The sequence below is a fragment of the Myotis myotis genome, unplaced genomic scaffold, assembly GCF_014108235.1.
Source record: "Myotis myotis isolate mMyoMyo1 unplaced genomic scaffold, mMyoMyo1.p scaffold_m19_p_8, whole genome shotgun sequence".
Lineage (NCBI taxonomy): Eukaryota > Metazoa > Chordata > Mammalia > Chiroptera > Vespertilionidae > Myotis > Myotis myotis.
The window spans coordinates 2,891,441-2,908,705 of record NW_023416390.1 but is presented as its reverse complement, the minus strand read 5'-3'; the positions used below and the strand labels follow the sequence as shown (position 1 = coordinate 2,908,705).

Genomic DNA, 17,265 nt, shown 5'->3' with positions numbered 1-17,265 from the left:
TTCGTCACGTGTGTTACTTTTTAGAATTTTTTAAAAAGTTAATATATTCTCAGCTAGTTAACTTGTCAGTTTAAAGATGGGTGGAGCCTTATGTATTGATTTTTAGCTTCTTTAGACTATTTTTGCATAAAAGCCTACCTTGATATTGTTGTTTGGAAATACAGTACAAATTGTAGAATTATTCTAGTTTACATGAAATAAAACAGGGATTTCAATTCCAAGAAATTTAGCTTCTTGAAAGATCATAGTTTAGAACGATAAATGGGCACTCAGAAAAGTTTTTAAATGATATTGTGAACGTCACTTAATTATTTTATATGGAAGTAATTGATCAGAATAAGACTGGAAGGAGATGTCAGGTCTTTGAGGAAGAAGAGCTTCAGCATGCAGTGCAGGGTACCCTCCTTTCCGTTGAGAATGGCAAGGAGTGGTCAGCACTGAGCGGAGACGGTAGAGGAGTGTTTGGGGCATAAACCAGGGAAAGCTTCAGAATGACAAGAATGTTAAAACTGTCTTTTAATAGCCATGAAAAGAAGTCAAATTTGGAGCATTTTAAAGGAAGATGACATTAGAGTTAGTTTAAAACTATAAACAGTCAACAGGTTTTGTGTGACTTTCCCATAACAGAAGAAACATACCTAGCATACGTTTAATTTGTGTGCTAGTAGGTGAGTCTCATAGGCCTTGACGGCAGGAAGAGGCATGTGCGCTTGCAGTGTGCGTGAGAGAGAGAAGGATCTCATAGTGGTATTGACAGTGACTGCAGAAAACACAGTGGGTGTGAGCTTGGATGATAGGCAATTGCAATAGAAAGGAAACCACTGGTAGTGTTTATAATTCAGGCATTTACTGTGCACCTTTGTATTATGCCAGGCAGCAGTATGCCGTAGCAGCATCTTTGGGAAGATGTATTTCCTTTTGTATTATTAATAAATAAGGGCCTTACTATCTCATTTCCCTCTCTAGCTTCTCCTTTTATGTTTCTCCTTCAGTCTTTTAAAACGACTTCTTTCTTGATTTTGTTCTTTCTGGCCTGTGTGCCTTTGTAGGTACTCCTTCCTCTACTCAGAACTCTGCCACCCCCTCCCCCCATCACTTTCTAGGAAATCCCCATCTATTGTTCAAACTTGGCTCAGACTATGCCTTCTGGGAAGCCGTCTTTCCATGGCACCTCCTGCTCCCGCTCCTGCAGCACCTGCTTAGAGTGAGCATCGCACCAGCACTGTATTGTAGTGTCTTCTCTCTGGTCTGCACTCAGGGCAGACTCTTACACTGCTGTCTTCATAACTGCAGCGCCTAAAACAGCGCGTGGGACTCGGTGGATGCTCAGTGAATGTTTCGTGGGGGAGTGAAAGTGGCAGAAATATTGAATTAGATGGGATATATCTATATTTATTTCTGTGTGTGTATGTATAGTATACTTAAGATATATATTACCACCCTGTCAGGTAGCTTCTTGGTTTAGAGCATCGTCCCAATGCGCCAGGGTTGTGAGTTTGATCCTGGTCAGGACCACATACAAGAGTCAACCAATGAATGTACAAATAAGTGGAACAACAAATCCATGTGTGTTCTCTCTCTCTCTCTCTCTCTCTCTCTCTCTCTCTCTCTCTCTCTCCTCTTTCTCTCTTTCTCCCTTCCTCTCTTTCTCTCAAATCAATAACTTAAAAAAACATATATATTATCAAAAGAAATGTATGTCCACCAAATATTCACTCAGGTGCTACAGAAAACAATCAAAAGAAAGTGCATTTTGTAGCAATATATAACTTCTAAATTTAAGTGAAACATTTTGTAGGAAATTCTTAAGAATTTTTCCCTTGGAGTTGACACGGGACTATGGATCTGGGACTACCTATAACATGTCTGTGGCATGGTTAATTTCAAAATGTTAACAAATCATTTTAGAGTTTTCCCCAGGACTGAGTATTACAGTATTTTAAATTTATTTTATTTGATTCTATTGACTAGAAAACACTTTTTAAAAAATTTGTAATCTTTTTTCTTTCTTTCTTTTTTTTTGTAACAATCTCAGAAGTTGTAAAGGGAGACCGGAAGATAAGTCAGGATTTCTTCAGAGAAGAATATGTGCTAAACAATGCCATTGGTATGTGCTTTGCTGAGAGCTTTGAAAATGGAATCAACAAAAGCAGCATTAAAGTATGAATTATTAAAAATGTAATCAGTAGATAATCTTATTTAATCTTTTATATGCTATGTGTCAGTCATAAATAAATTTGATTAAACTATTCAGACTGCTCATTCCGAAACCACACTTCCATATTAGTAGGCTGTACTCACCTATTTGTCATTCAGTTGATATGAAAACATGATTCTGATCATAGGGCTGGCTTTCTTGGAAAACAAAAGACGTGAGTCCCAGTATTCTCTGTACAAAGAGGTATCATTTGCTAAGTCTTGAAGAATTTGGGATGAAACGTCTCTAGTTGATGTTCCAGAGCCTGGGTTTAGATGTTAAACTACAGGGAATAGTACAGTAAGTGCTTGTGTGCTCACCAGCCCAGAGGGAACAGGCATCAGTACTTTATTTTGCTTGATGTTTTACAATTTATGTAAAAGAAATAGGATTCTACACGTTTTAACATTACAGCTCCGTCTGCCTTGTTGCTTTCCTCTCTCCCCAGAGGCAGCCGCTACCCCTCCGCAGAGCACCGCTGTCGTTAATTCGTAGTTTACCCTCCCAGACCACACTAGATTTTACTCCATGCTTACCTGCTTGTTGCTTACCTATGTGTTATATAGAGGGTGTCCAAAACGTGTATACATGCTTCAGCAGCTGATAACTCAGTTCATTTTCACTCCTTTTCAGGTTTAACAGATTTGAGGTAATGGCTGAAGCCAGACTCATCTTTGAGCAAAGAAAATGTATCCTAAAGTGCCACCAGACTTTTTTTTATGGAGATACATAAAAGATAAAGTTTATGGTACAAATCTGGTGACAGCTGACAAATTGAGGGCACACAAATGCTGAACGAAATGACCCTTGATGTCTGCGATCCCATTGCTTTGCGTTTTCAGCTGTGCCTGGACCAGAATAGTCATCAGTTTGAAAACAGGCATTGGCAAAAAACTTATTCATATCTGTAGTTTTTTTAACTTTTGAAAATGAACTGTATGTTAATAGACACTGAGTTTATAATCATTCAAAGCGTATATACATTTTTTGGGACACCCTATATGATATACACATAAGATATGCATGTAACGTGTAAGTATATTTACACCTAAAGCCGCCTGTATGTCTATTGAACATAGTTGAATTGGCAGTTAATGACGGAGCTGAGACTACAATCTGTGCCTTCCGACTTCTGGTCCGTGCTTTTTCCTTTATGCTTCACTTCTCTTTGTATTCAGTTACTTGAGATTTATAGAAAACAAGTTATGTTCTTTAAAATATAGCTGTGTCTATAAACATCAGTGGCTTGTAAGGCAGTTGTTAGTCCTATTTCTCAGTAGCTGAATTAAACAAAGCTTCCATTTGTTTCAAATTGCAAGGTTGAGTTGTTAAGTGATTATGAACAGATGATCAGGATTGTTTATGGATTGTCATTTTAAGAAGAACATTTTACAGGCCACACATTTAGTCTACCTTGATATTTCTTGCAAAAATTTCCTTGGGAAAATAGTCAGTTCATATAACGTGGTTTTTTTAGGGGGAAAATTTTTTTAAACATTGCAGTTAATTACAATTATTTTTCTTTTAGATTCTTGCCAGAAACCGTATGTTGCATTTATTCATGGAATTACAATGGGTGGAGTAAGTAGACTGTTTTACTCTCATCATTACTATGTGAGTTGTATTAGAAATAAGTTAGTTATTAAACAGAAATAGGTCCTGGCCAGGTAGGTCACTGGTTAGAGCACCGTCCTGATATACCAAAGTTTCAGGTTCGGCCTTCAGTCAGGGCACATACAAGAAGCAACCAGTGAATGCATCAATAAACTGAACAACAAATCGATGTTTCCCTCTCTCTCTCTCTCCAAAAATGATTAAAAAAACCCCCAAACAAACCAGAAATGAAGCGATGAATATAACACAATAAAACTTGTTGAAACAAAGTTATGTTTGGATTGTAGAGCCTTGCAAGTTTGGGATACACTTTTATCACGTTTACACTATCTCCACCCAGAAGAAAATGGTCTTACTTTATGTTATATGCTGTGTTAGCGTCTGGAATTAACAGATTTTTTAACCAATAGAACTCACTGAATCTTGTTTTTAAAAATGTAGAGCCCTTTTCTACTATAAGTAACCGATCGCTCCCAACAGCGTCGGGAGAGAACCTGGGCTATTGGTTTGTTTTGCCTCCGAGTAGTGGGGATGTGGGGCCGGGGTTGTCTGTGGCACAAACTCCCCTCAGTGACAGTGGCTGTTCTGTGACGTTCTCTGAAGTGGCGTTTGTCAGTTGAAATCTTTACTTTGAGTCTACGCTCTTACAAAGAAGTCTTACAGGTCCCTGGCCTTGAATAACTTGATGTGGAGTTGGAGACAACGTAAGATAATTAGCAAGTGGTAAATTGTATGGCACTGACAATAGCAAAGACAAATGTTTCAACAAGTGGGAGGTCCGAGGGAGTCTCCATGGCAGGAAAAGGTAGGCTTCCGGTAGGTGGTAGGAGGCCAGAGGGTGAGGTGGTGAATGTGAAAGATACCGGAAACCCCACAAAGGAATGATAAATACTCCATGGAGTGTAAATCCAATAGTTGCAATAGAAATGATATAATTAAAGATTATTTTCTTTTATTTAAGTAAAAACTAAAAACTCTCAAACCTTTAGGAGGAACTGCCTGGGACTCCAGCAGCCTCTGTGTCACCAGCCACAGCCCCCACTGGTTTTTACAGCCAGAGCTTATGGGGCCGTCTCTTCCCAGTCCTGGAACCCTGGGCGGGGGTCTGGTGTGGGCTTGGGACCCCTTGCTCCTCAGGGTAGACCTCTGCAGCCAAGACATTGTTCCCATTTTCATCCCCACACGTGGGTGTGGGACCAGCCAGGTCTGCGTCTCTGCCTTTCCTACCAGCCTGGGGTGGCTGCTGCTTTCAATCCCTAACAGCCAGATTTCAGGCAGTTCTGAATGATGGTGCTTCTTTAGCTTAGGTGTCTGACTGTGTCTTAATAGAACACCTATAACATGATATTGGCTTTTACAGAGAGTATCAAACATTGTGATTGACTTTATAAACGTTGACATCGAAGGATATAGGTAATAACTGAAGGATTTTATTCATTTCCATTGTCTTTTAAAATATAAGATTGGCATATAGTACATAGAATTTATAGGAAATTGCATGTGTTTTTTAATATTTTCTGAAAAAGGTTTAAAAGTTTCAAGAGCTTTTAAATGGCTGAACTTGAACTGAGGAAATGTAATGAGAAGTTAGAATACTCAGAAAGAAATGAGCCCCTTTCTAATGCGTTCACACTGATAGAACTCTGAGTGCTTGACATTGTTTCAAATAAATTACATGTTTTAACTCAATTAACTGTGTGATGTCAAAGATAGGGTACACTAGTTAGAAAGGATTAAGAATGAGAACTAAATGTAATAGAAGTTTTGAACAATGTGAAGAGAATATAAAATAGGAAATGTATGTTACAGTGTGAACACTGACATAAATTTTATGATACTTTGTCATCACGTGTATACTCCTTATTTATTTTATTCAAATATCTGTTTATTCAACTATGTTTATTCAGAGATGACTGTTAAGTTTGCCCTTCTCAGTGACCTTCACCAAATCAGAGGCTTTCGGCCAGCCTTTTTATTTTCTAAAACTTGTGTCTTAGTAACCATTTTTAAAGAGTTACATGGTTGGCCCCATGGTATCTGAGAAAAATGGTATTGCTAATTTTATCTGATGAAACATGAATAAGTCAGATGTGCTAACATTCTACTTAAAGCTGCGGAGGTTTCCTAGAGTAGCTTGATGGTGCTTTTCTGACCTTGGCCCCACGAAGACACTCAGTGGTCTGGGTAGTCAGTTCCGCAGTTCTTCTCTTTGGAAGGAGAGGGCTTTGGGGGGCTGGGGGGGAAGGACGTGAAGCATGGCACAGAGTGGGAGCAAAAACACCTTCGCCAAAACAAACCCATCGCAGACACAGGGAGGCCTGGGTACTTGTCACCCAGTCAGGTCTTCTCAAGTTGTGTGGTTCAGGGTTTCCCTCAGTCTGTCTCCTGAAGGCAAGTCTCGTGGAATAGAAAGATGATTATTTGCTCATAATATTCTGAGTGTACGCATTTGTTTTTATTCTCTTATAGTATTTTAAAACATGTTTTGCCTTATTTGCCTAGGGAGTCGGACTCTCCGTTCATGGGCTATTCCGAGTGGCTACTGAAAAGTCTCTTTTTGCCATGCCAGAAACTGCAATAGGTAAAAAACAAACCCAAAATTTTCATAATTACTTTTATTTCAACTTATTTTGACTGCACTGTATGTCACACAAGAGTTGGTTAATTCCTTCAACAACAATGTAATCTGAACTACTAGGAAATAGGGGATATTATGAACAATGTTATGCTAATAAACTGGACAGTGCTCCGACCAGCTGAGCGCCCCAGCCAGGGCAGTTCTGGGTCCATTCTGATTGGTTGTTTATCATCTCACTGTGGGCAGCATCTTCCTGCTTTTTAAGATGCTTGGCAGTTTCTAATTGGACTCCAGACATTGTAAATTCACCTTGTTGGCGCTGGATGTTTTGTTTTCTTATAAATATTCGTGAGCTTGCTTTTGGGAGGACTAAAGTCATTTGCAAACAGTTTGATCCTTGTAAGTCTTGCAAGATTTTGGATGATTTGGTGCAGGAGCTGAGCAGTTGCCCAGGCGAGTGCTACTTACTTTCCTCTTTGTATTCTGCTCAGTGCTCCATGCATCATGTGCTTTCTCATCTGACTGGCGGGAACAGGCACTCTTCCAGCTTGGTGCGGGTCCCGGTGCTGTTCTGTGTAATCCTTTCTTCCCTCTTTCTTTAGACTGTCCATTTTTTATTGTCAGATAACACTTCATCTCATGAACAGAGTTCAGTTTGCTCATCCGTTCACTCACTGGCAAACATTGGGTGGTTTTCATCTTGTGTCTGCTATGCGTAATCTGGTAGAACCATTTTTTTAAAATTTATCTTTATTATTGAAAATTACGGTGTCCTCTTTTTGTTTGTTTGTTTTGGTTTTGTTTTCTTTTTCCCCTTTTTTATTTATTGATTTTTTAGAGAGAGAGGAAAGGGCGGGGGGAGAGCGAAATATTGATGTTTTGATTGGTCGCCTCCCATATACACCCCGACCAGGGGTAGAACCCACAACCTGAGCATGTGCCCTGACCGGGAATTGAACTGGCAACCGGTTGGTGATGTGCAACCCGCTGAGCCACACTGGCCAGGCTGTGTGACCCTTTCTTAGGGTTCTTGCCCGAGCCACAGTGGTTTATTCATACACGAGTCCTGCTCAGTGCTGGTCTCACCTAGAGCAGAGAAAGTTACATGCATCTCTCATTTGAACCCCTGCTGTCTCTCTTTGTTACTTAATTACAGGACTATTCCCTGATGTGGGCGGAGGCTATTTCTTGCCAAGACTTCAAGGAAGACTGGGTTACTTCCTCGCGTTAACAGGATTCAGGCTGAAAGGAAGAGATGTGTACAGAGCAGGAATTGCTACACACTTTGTAGATTCTGAAAAGGTGAGTACTTGGAAATTGCATCTTATGTTGTTGGAAGAACTCATTGCATGGGAGGCAGTGGGCGGCTGAGGTCCTAGGCTTCGGTAGCCGGAGGTCTGAATCCTGGACCTCCTGCTTACAGCTCTGTGACCGCCAGGAAGGGTCTCAGCTCCCCAGATGCAGGTCACTGGGTCAGGAAGAAGGGCTCCCTGTACAGAAGGACTGGAGTTTACTCGTGGAGCGCAGCCCCGCTGGGTTTGAGAGAGCGTGGTCAGGGGAGGCCTTCTGGGTGGAGGAAACATTTAACAAACAGGTGGGACATGGGTACTTGGGCAGCAAGCACCGCTATGTTTTGGAGACAGTGAAAAGCCCCATTTGATGGAGCACGGGAGGTGTGTGAGGGGCCAGGGGAGAGCTCGGTGTGGCTGTGTTACAGAGCCTACGGCCACTGTAGCGGCCACAGTTCTGTGGGATCATTTTAGTTCAAGTCAGTTACAGTGTACAGTTCAGATCTTTGGTTGTGGTACCGCATTTCACCTGCTCCGTAGCCAGAGGGGAACAAAGATGAGTGTCTCAATCCCTCCTCTTCAGTTCCCCCACCTTCACTCATTCCTCGCAAGACAACACCTGCTGTGGGAACGTGTGTGCACAACGTCAGTGACAACCTCCCTCAGTAGCTCAGCCGAAGAGAGGGGCATCATCATTTTAAGGCAGGAATTTCAAAAAAGAATAGGTTTCTGAAGTATTTTGTGTTCCCGTGGTGTTTCAAATCTGTTTCCTGTCCCCCTTATTATTGTTATTTTTTACCTTTAGTTGAACCTGTTAGAAGAAGATTTATTATCCCTGAAATCTCCTTCCAAAGAAAAGATTGCAGATGTCTTAGAAACATATCATGCAAAGGTAACCTTGTCACTATTCTAACCTCAGGTTTTAATTCCGGGGAAGGGCGAGTGACTGGAGAGCCGTGATGAGCACTGTGGTGCGTGGATGTGGATGAATGTGCGCAGCCTTCTGAAAGCCACAGAGGAAGCGTCTGCAGAGCTGTCAGGGTGGGGACCTAGTCCAACTCAAATCCGAGGTCGTTCCCCCGGCAACCAGCCCTCCCATCCTCGGGGCTTTCCAGAGTCCCCTCATTAGCAGCATCAGTGCTGTGGCCGAGAGGGACTTGTTACGAAAACAAGACACCCGTCTCACCTTTATTTTGGGAACTGAAGACAAAAGACCAGATATTAACATGGAAGGTGCTTGCTTATGTTTCCAGGCTGTGGGCAGCCGTGAGCCATGAGTGAGACTAAGCCTCTGTGCATTTTAAGTTACGCGGGACGGAGAATGCAGCCGAGGTGGCAGGGGGCAAAAGCTTTAGTGCTGTGCATGGTCATGATTTATGGAGGGCCCTTGTCTGTGGGCCTCATAGTGGACCCATGCCAGAGGAAGTTGCAGCCTCAAACTGCCGGAGTCCAACCCCAGCAGGTCCAGGGGTCCCCAAAGGTGTGGATGGAGTCGGCGAAGAAGGAAGGACACGGAGACAGCATTCAGTTGATCAGCAGCCTAGCCAGGATCTCTAGCCAGGATCTCCAGCCAAGTTCTGGTCTGGATCTCCAGCGAAGTTCTTTATTGTCTTGTTACATCCGTATTTATCCCAGTTGATTTTAATCCTGTCAATTTCTATTACAAAGGTTAGGGCGTTTCTTATCTCCATTCCAGGGAGTAAAGATTATGTAGCTTAAGCATGATTGTTTGTAGTGATTAACTACCCGCCTGGCACTTAGTTAAGGAGTTTCATCCCCTCCCTGACTTCAGGGAAAAATTCCTACCCGGGGAAACAACCTTTCTTGGAGAGGTGACCTTGGTTAAAACACACAGCGCTAAGGGGAGCAAACATATTAAGAACAGTATGCTATATACACCAGGTCCCTTGAAACATATGCTGTGCAGATGTTTCTTTCCTGCAGCGACTGTGTCAAGCAGCAAGGATGGACCGGCTTCCGGCATCAAACCATTTGCCCAGCCTCCTTACCCTTGGGCTGTGAGCACTGAAGGGGGCTGTACAGTGTAGAAATAGAGCGCTCCCTAGCTGAGGGCACTGAACGGAGCATATCTGCTCCAGGAGGAGAAACTTCATAAACACGGAGCCTGTTTCAGAAACCCAGTGATCAGTCCTCAGGCCTTTGTGACACACGCAGAAAACAGGGCACGTGATAATATAACTATTTTATGTAGGAAAGTACAGATGTGTGGAATAAACCAGTAGCACTTGTGAATTTTCTGTGAGGTCTAAGAGATTCTGGACTTTTCATCCATAAAAGAGAACAAAAACCAGTCATCTTTTCATTCCTTATATCTCTTCTACCAAGATTTACAGGAGTCAATTTTTTAAAAAATATATTTTATTGATTTTTTACAGAGAGGAAGGGAGAGGGATAGAGAGTTAGAAACGTCGATGAGAGAGAAACATCGATCAGCTGCCTCCTGCACATCTCCCACTGGGGATGTGCCCACAACCAAGGTGCATGCCCTTGACCGGAATCGAACCTGGGACCCTTGAGTCCGCAGGCTGACGCTCTATCCACTGAGTCAAACCGATCAGGGCTATAGGAGTCAATTTTTAATATTGGCTTAAAGCACATGATCACCCCCAGACCAGTCTTAATAAACCTTGAGTGTGTGGACTATGTTTCTAGAATATACTGTGATCCACATTTTGTTTACTTTGAGGAAAAAAAGCGTTAGTGCTGAGTGTGCCTGCATGGCCCGGAAGGACTGCCCGGGCTGCCCCAGCTGGTCCTCATAAAAGCCTCCTATCCAAAGCAGACGGGCCCGTGGCGTCGTGCTGGCTTTGCTAGGACTCAGCTACACCAGCGAAGGTGTGTGTGCACACTTTAGGAAGGACTGTGAGCCCGACCGATGCACCTCACTGATGGGGCTCATCCGCACCAAGAGGCCACCCGTTCTATTCCCCGTCAGGGCACATGCCCGGGTGCTGGGCTTGATCCCCAGGAGGGGGCGTGCAGGCGGCAGCCGATCGATGTTTCTCATCATCGATGTGTCTCTCTCTCTCCCTCTCCCTTCCTCTCTCTCTAAAATCAATGAAAGCATATTAAAGAAAAATGAATGACCTGGATAAACTGGAATTGGTGCATTCGAGGGCCCTGGGTTGTGAGGACGCTGCAGTGAGGAACGATGAAGGTGGAAGAGGGTGAATTAGAGCTAGAAACATGAGGTCTTATTTTTGGCCCAGAATTAAACACAAGCTCTAGCCACAGCTGCCCCGCACTCAGGGCGCTATTCTATCTCTGCGGCTGCAGGGAGCTGGCGGGATGCCTGCCTCACGTGGCATTGGGCAGGGCGACTTCTCGGTCCTCACAGTCCTTGAACTTCCTGACACACTGTGACGAACATGTGTCACAGAGATGATGTGACATAAAAGTACAGGAGCACTTGGCCTTCGACCCTGTCAGGTGCTGGCCTGGAATAGACACGTCTGAGTTTTGAACACAGTGGTAGGCAGTCAGGAGACGGTTGGATGGAATTGGATTGAAAGCGATAATCTGTCACATAGTGTATCCTTCAATATGAACTGATTGAAGATTTTTAAAGGATTTGAGTTACTTCAAATGAATGTCAATATTTTTCTTTTCAAACAGTCCAAAGCTGATGAGGGCAAGGCGTTCGCCCTGGAGGAGCACCTGGGCAGGATAAACAGGTACTCGAGCCGGGTGCCCCTGTCCCTGGGGGCTGGGAAATGGGACCTGCTAGTGGAATGCCATTGTGTTGAGGATGCACCTAATGCTGCAGCTGGAGAGCACAGTGCTTTTATTTCACTCACCTTTGAAAACAGCTCCTTGGCCACTCTGTTGGGGGAGACCAACCCATTGATTTAGGTGCATCGACTCATGTTATTGAAAAACATTTTTTTTTTTTAAAGTGGGAAAGAGAGGCTAGAAATAAATGAGTTAACTTACCTTTTATCTTTGTAAAGTCATCTTCCCTGAAGGTCCGATGTATCGAACCCCTCGGCCAGTGGTTTAGTGTCATGATCTGAGAGATTAACAGACTGGCTTAAGAACACAGGAGGAGGAAACTACTGGAAAATAAGACAACCGTCTCTACAGTTAGAAGCACCAATTTTTCAGTTTTGATATCATTTACTTACAAATAACGGTGCAGGCGGCCCACAGAGAAGACTTGGGCTCTGCTCTGCGTCACCAAGAGCAGAGCAGCGTTAGCGCCTGCGCCTGTCAGAGGGAGGGAGGCCTGTGCTGGGCTCTGGCTGTCACAGGAGGACGGGATCGTCATGTGACATCATGTGTCTCCTTTCCTACAGCTGCTTCTCCGCCAACACGGTGGAGCAGATTATTGAAAACTTACAGCGAGACGGCTCGCCTTTCGCCCTGGAGCAGCTGAAGGTAACGCCTGGGTCACTTCTGCCCGAGCGAGGTGGGCCCTCGGGCGGGAGGCCGCGAGGGGGCAGGTTTCTGTGGTGGTGGCATAGCCCACTGTTGTTGTTCCCCAAAACCTTACCAAACCCAGGTGCCGGTCACCAAGCCCTTGGCCATCACAGGGAGCCCGGGGCAGCTTCCCCTGCAGGGCCCTCCGGTCCTGGGGAAGCACCAGGGTGTGTGTATTAGAAGGTTGGGCAGCAGGGACGGTCACCTTGCAGCAGGTTGCAGGAGTGACACTGATTGGTAAGTTCTGTTTAATGAGCAGCAGCTCAATATATGGTCTTTCTAGGCAGTAGGTTTAATAAAAAAAAGAAAAATCTTTTAAAACCCGTTGTGCGCCATAAGTATCTGTAGACGCAAGCGCGGACCTTCCCCACACGCCTCGAGCGTCTATAAAAAAACGTTTTCCTTAAGTGGCAGCTCTGATCAACTTAAAATCATTTTTCATGAGAATTTTCAGCTGGAAATATTCAAGAACACCCGGATTGTGAGTAATATATTTATTTTTATAGTACTCATTGCACATTGATTTTTTAAATTAAATTCAAAATATCGTGGCGTGTGGGGATGGTTTCCGTCTTGGACGCGTGGCAGTCAACTGATTCAACTAGCACGGGGCTCCGTCTCCAGCCGCCGCTGAGCCTCAGCAGTTTCTCAGTCTCAGGGACACGATCTTCCACCGCCAGCTCGGCTGGCGACAGCAGGAGGCGCCGCTTTGTGGGAATGCCATGCCGGCAGGTTAGACCCCTGAGACAGCTTTCAGACTCCTAGATGCGGCAGGCACGCGTCAGAGCAGGTGGGACAGTGGTCTCTCTCCCTGACTCACAAAGTCATTAACGTTATTCCAGCTTTTAGGAATGTTTGCATAAATGTAGATGATGGTTTTTTGTTTCAGGGATTCTGACTTCACGTTGGTTCTCTTGTTCCAGAGCAACATAAAAAATAGTATTCCTGTTATCACTGTTCTCAGCGACGTGGCTAAGTGTGCCCTTAGCAGCTCCATTTGCAAACAGCCACGCAGCACTTTGCCTGACAGGCGATCTGGTGTCACTTTACAGCAGCTCAGATGTGCAGGGACCACCTCCCTTGAGAGCACTGCCCCCCTGGCTGAGGGGGCGCTGGACGCCCTCCCGCTGCCTCTGTCCCTCTCGTGTGTGATCGTCCCACACACAGAAAGGGGTTCTGGCAAGCCCATCCGGCGAGGCCACACACACACACACACACACACACACACACACTCACACACACACACACACACACTCACACACACACACACTCACACACACACACACTCACACACACACACACACACACTCACAGGAAGTGCGAGTTTCCTTCTCACTCGGCTCACCTGGAGCTCTGGTGAATGAACGCGGCTCCAAAATGCCCATCTCTGCTGGGAGTGATGTGACATGACATGACGTGACGTGGGATCAAACTCCCGCTGAGGCTTCCTGGCCGAGGTAGACACCCCAGAACCACCCAGAACCACCTGAAGGAGAAGATAGCCGTTGGTGTCAGGTGAAACGTTTGCAGACGAGAGAGATGCTGGACGGATTGTCGGAGGTCCCAGTGCTTCTCTCGGCGAGCCTCTCGGATGGCTCCTCGCCCCGGGTGTCCCCGGGTCCCTGTGCTCTTCCTGCGGGTCCCAGGGGTTTAGCCGCGTTCCTGTGCCAAGCGCTACCACGGCCTCTACATCTCGGGGTCCCTTTCTCTCCAGGATTGACTGTGAGAGAGACATCATTTCTTCAACATCCTTACTAATCGTTGAATAGAAACAGGGTGTTCGGTGCACACCCAGTGATGGCACATTCCACACGCGCTGATGGGCTCCCGCTGAGTCCGTCTCAGCAGTTGGAGGGATGGACTTTTCCTGACTGTCATGGATTAGGGAACGTTTGCTTGGTGCTTGGGCCGGATTAGCCTAAAGCAGTGATGGCGAACCTATGACGCGTGTCAGAGGTGACATGCTCAGTCACTTTTTTTGGTAGATTTTTCTTTGTGAAATGGCATTTAAATCCATAAAATAAATATCAAAAGTATCATTGTTTGTTTTACTATGGTTGCAAATATCAAAAAATTTCTGTATGTGACACGGCACCAGAGTTAAGTTAGGGGTTTTCAAAATGCTGACACGCCGAGCTCAAAAGGTTCGCCATCACTGGCCTAAAGTGTAGCCTAACTTTGCTAGGACTTTGTCATCTAAAAGTGCTGTATGAAGGAGCACATTTTAACATGATTAATACCAAAACTCAGCTGGTTTGTTATAGACAGCAGAGGAACTATTGGTATACAACGAGCAAATGCTTCTTCCTAACAGGTAATTCAGAAGATGTCTCCAACGTCTCTCAAGATCACCCTGCGGCAGCTCACAGAGGGGTCCTCACAGAGCCTGAAGGACGTGCTGACCATGGAGTACCGGCTGAGCCAAGCTTGTGTGGTGAGCATTGGTCTAAGTGTTACCATTCCAGAGCTACCAGCTAACGTATGGTCATTGTGGAGCGTGCAAAACACGGAGCCATCGATAGGAAAACGGCCGTGGATGTCTCTGTAGAAACACAGTGGGCCAGTTAGCTCAGGTGCCGTGGAGACACTTGAGCAGAGGGGATGGGTGGTGGTGGAGTGGGGACCCGTCGGTCCGTCTCTGATGCTGTGGCAGCAGTGGCGTGGGAGTGGGAGCTCAGCGGGTGTAGAGAGAGGTCTCCAGGAGCAAGGGCGCTCACAAGCTCTCCCTCCTCTCGTGTCTTCCAGGGAGGCCATGACTTTCCCGAAGGCGTCCGGGCAGGTGAGTGACAGCTGGCTCCTTCGGCTCTCATGGGAGCAGAATGTGAGCACACACTGTTCATCCAAGATGGTTGCTGTCTAATTAGTGAAAACTAGACTTTTATACAGATTGCAAAGTGTTAAAAAATTACCAACTGGCTTATAGGGGAGATAAGTCATTGCATCCGATATTGTTTTAAAAACTTACATGACTGCTCACTGCTCCCTAATTTATATGCCAGAGGTCACCCTGCTTTTAAAGTCACGGGCAGAGGCAGTGTGAGCTTGTCACTCATGCTGTTGCTGAAGCCTCAGAGAGACGTTTATTCCGCACAATGCAGGAGAAAACCATATACGTAATGAGTAAAATACGGGAATGTTTTTATTTATATTTTTGCTTATCTTCAAAGCCAGTATATTTAGAAGAAGCAAGTGGTTGATTTTTTTCATTCCTAGCAAATTTGCAATAATTTTTATGCATATGCCCATCTCCCTAAAAACATAGCTGTTACTTCTGTGAGTTTCCCTCTGCCTACACTTTGCATGTCTGGTTTCCTCATGTTTTTATTGATCACTTTCATGTAGTAAGACCGGATGCGCTCTGCCTGAATAGAGCTTCGGTCAACACCGGGCACTGCGTGGGGAACTTCTGAGCTTATGGCCTGATCTCCTATCTGAAGTGAGCCTGGGCTCAGACCCTCTCAGAGGCACATCGCGCTGCGTCGGAGGGGGCCATAGGTCATACAGAAACCAGTAAGATAGGCATTTCCCCCACTAATTCCCAGCAACATGGGATCAGAGCCTAGACTTCTGATTTTAGGAGGATCCATGTGATACTTGGGTTCTGCTGCCAAACCTTCATTTTATGTGAGAGCAACCCTTCTTAAACTTAAAAAAGACAGGTGTTGTTTCTAGATACACTGTCATGATTTTAAGGAAAGAGTTGAAACCGAGCTGCATTAACTTCTGATTACAATGCAGGTTCTTATCGGGCTACTTTTTACTGAGGAGAAAGGGTAGCCCCTCGTTAACCAGCATAACCTTTTTATTCGGAAAGTAGCATCTGTTCTCAGGAAAACTGGGCGGTGTTTTTGCATAATCAAATGTTTGCGTTAATTTGCTAATTATAAAATATGTCATCAAATTAAGTAAAGTAGCACATTAGGGGAGTGGTTGTCAGAGGTGTTTGTTGTCAGCATGTAGAGCAGACTTCTGGGCGTCAGGGAAAGCAGAGCAGGTCATTCTAGCAGAGCAGCTGCGGGCGGATTGGTCCACGTCTCAGGGACCTGCGGGCGGAGCTGCCTCCATGCAGGCTGCCTGTCTGCTGACAAAGTGCTCGTTGGGAATAAAATAGACTCCGAGTTGATCACTCTTTCTTCTGCCCTTGAGGGGACGTCTGGGCGGCAGACGGCATTGGCAGGGGGCCCGGGGGTCCTGGCGGAAAGCCTGTCCCAGGGCTGCTTGCACAGGCACTGCCCCGGATGTGCAGCTCAGGTTGGCTGGGAGGATGACATCATGGTCAGCACCCTCACTGGATGCTGATGCTGATGCTGATGCTGATGCTGGGGCCTCAGCCAGGCAGCTGAACTGCACCCCGGTGTCCACACTTAACTATGCATCCACCCCCACCCCCCAGGCAGCCTGCTTCCTTGTCCCAGGTGGCTGCTCTCGTCATTTACCTTGAACCCTAAAGGTGGTGTCTGGTTCATGTAGGGTTTGTCTGTTGATATGTTTCCACTCTTCACAGGGACTGTGCACGTTTTACTAGTAAGCATGGTTCAGACCGCCCGCCACAGCCATGTGAGCGCGGCCCCTTCCCTTCACGGCTTTGCGACAACGTAAGAAACCCCCCAGAGCGGCCCTGCCTGCCCCGTCAGTCCCCAGTGGCAGCATCGGTAGCTGCGCACTGTCAGCCAGAAGCTGACACCCCCCCCTCCCCCCCGTAAAGGGGCCTTACAGACGCCTTGCGCTCACCCTCCTGTGGGGTCTGCCTGGCTGCACTCAGTGATGACACCACTGAGGCTGGAGGGGCTTCTCATGATGCCGGTGGCGTCGGCGCTCTGACTCAGGGCTGTGAGCAGAGGGCTCAGCAGAAGGCAGGGTCCACGCTGAGTTATGCGTAAGCCCCTTCCTCTCCCTTCAGTCATCTTCCCTCACCTCAGCTGGGTGAGGGAGGCCCTCTCCCTCCTGCTGTCCTCCCAGTCACCCCAGCGCTGGTCCAGCTGCTTTATAACAGGAGGCTTCCTTCACGGCTTTGCCGGAAGACGACGAGGCTTCTAGCCCCGAACCCTGGCTCCGCTTGGAGGCCTGGGCTGGTGGCTGCCACACGGTCCTCATCAGCACGTGGCCGCCCCTCCGGAATCTGTGGGGCTTCACTTTTAAGAGGAACA

At 45.9% G+C, this 17,265-nt stretch overlaps 1 protein-coding gene across 5 annotated transcripts in view; it reads left to right on the top strand.

Annotated features, from left to right (window-relative positions):
* HIBCH (3-hydroxyisobutyryl-CoA hydrolase) overlaps positions 1-17,265 on the top strand; it is a 28,705-nt gene that overhangs the window by 8,354 nt on the left and 3,086 nt on the right. For 2 of the 5 annotated variants that reach the window (XM_036318868.1, XM_036318866.1), the window contains exons 5-13: positions 2,036-2,107; positions 3,726-3,778; positions 6,314-6,392; positions 7,546-7,691; positions 8,484-8,570; positions 11,315-11,373; positions 11,995-12,076; positions 14,433-14,552; positions 14,864-14,897. In XM_036318868.1, coding sequence (XP_036174761.1) covers positions 2,036-2,107; positions 3,726-3,778; positions 6,314-6,392; positions 7,546-7,691; positions 8,484-8,570; positions 11,315-11,373; positions 11,995-12,076; positions 14,433-14,552; positions 14,864-14,897 — 732 coding nt within the window. Of the gene's footprint in view, positions 1-2,035; positions 2,108-3,725; positions 3,779-6,313; positions 6,393-7,545; positions 7,692-8,483; positions 8,571-11,314; positions 11,374-11,994; positions 12,077-12,200; positions 12,356-14,432; positions 14,553-14,863; positions 14,898-16,622; positions 16,714-17,265 lie in introns of those variants that run through there. The other 3 variants (XM_036318867.1, XM_036318869.1, XM_036318870.1) reach the window with 3 other exon arrangements.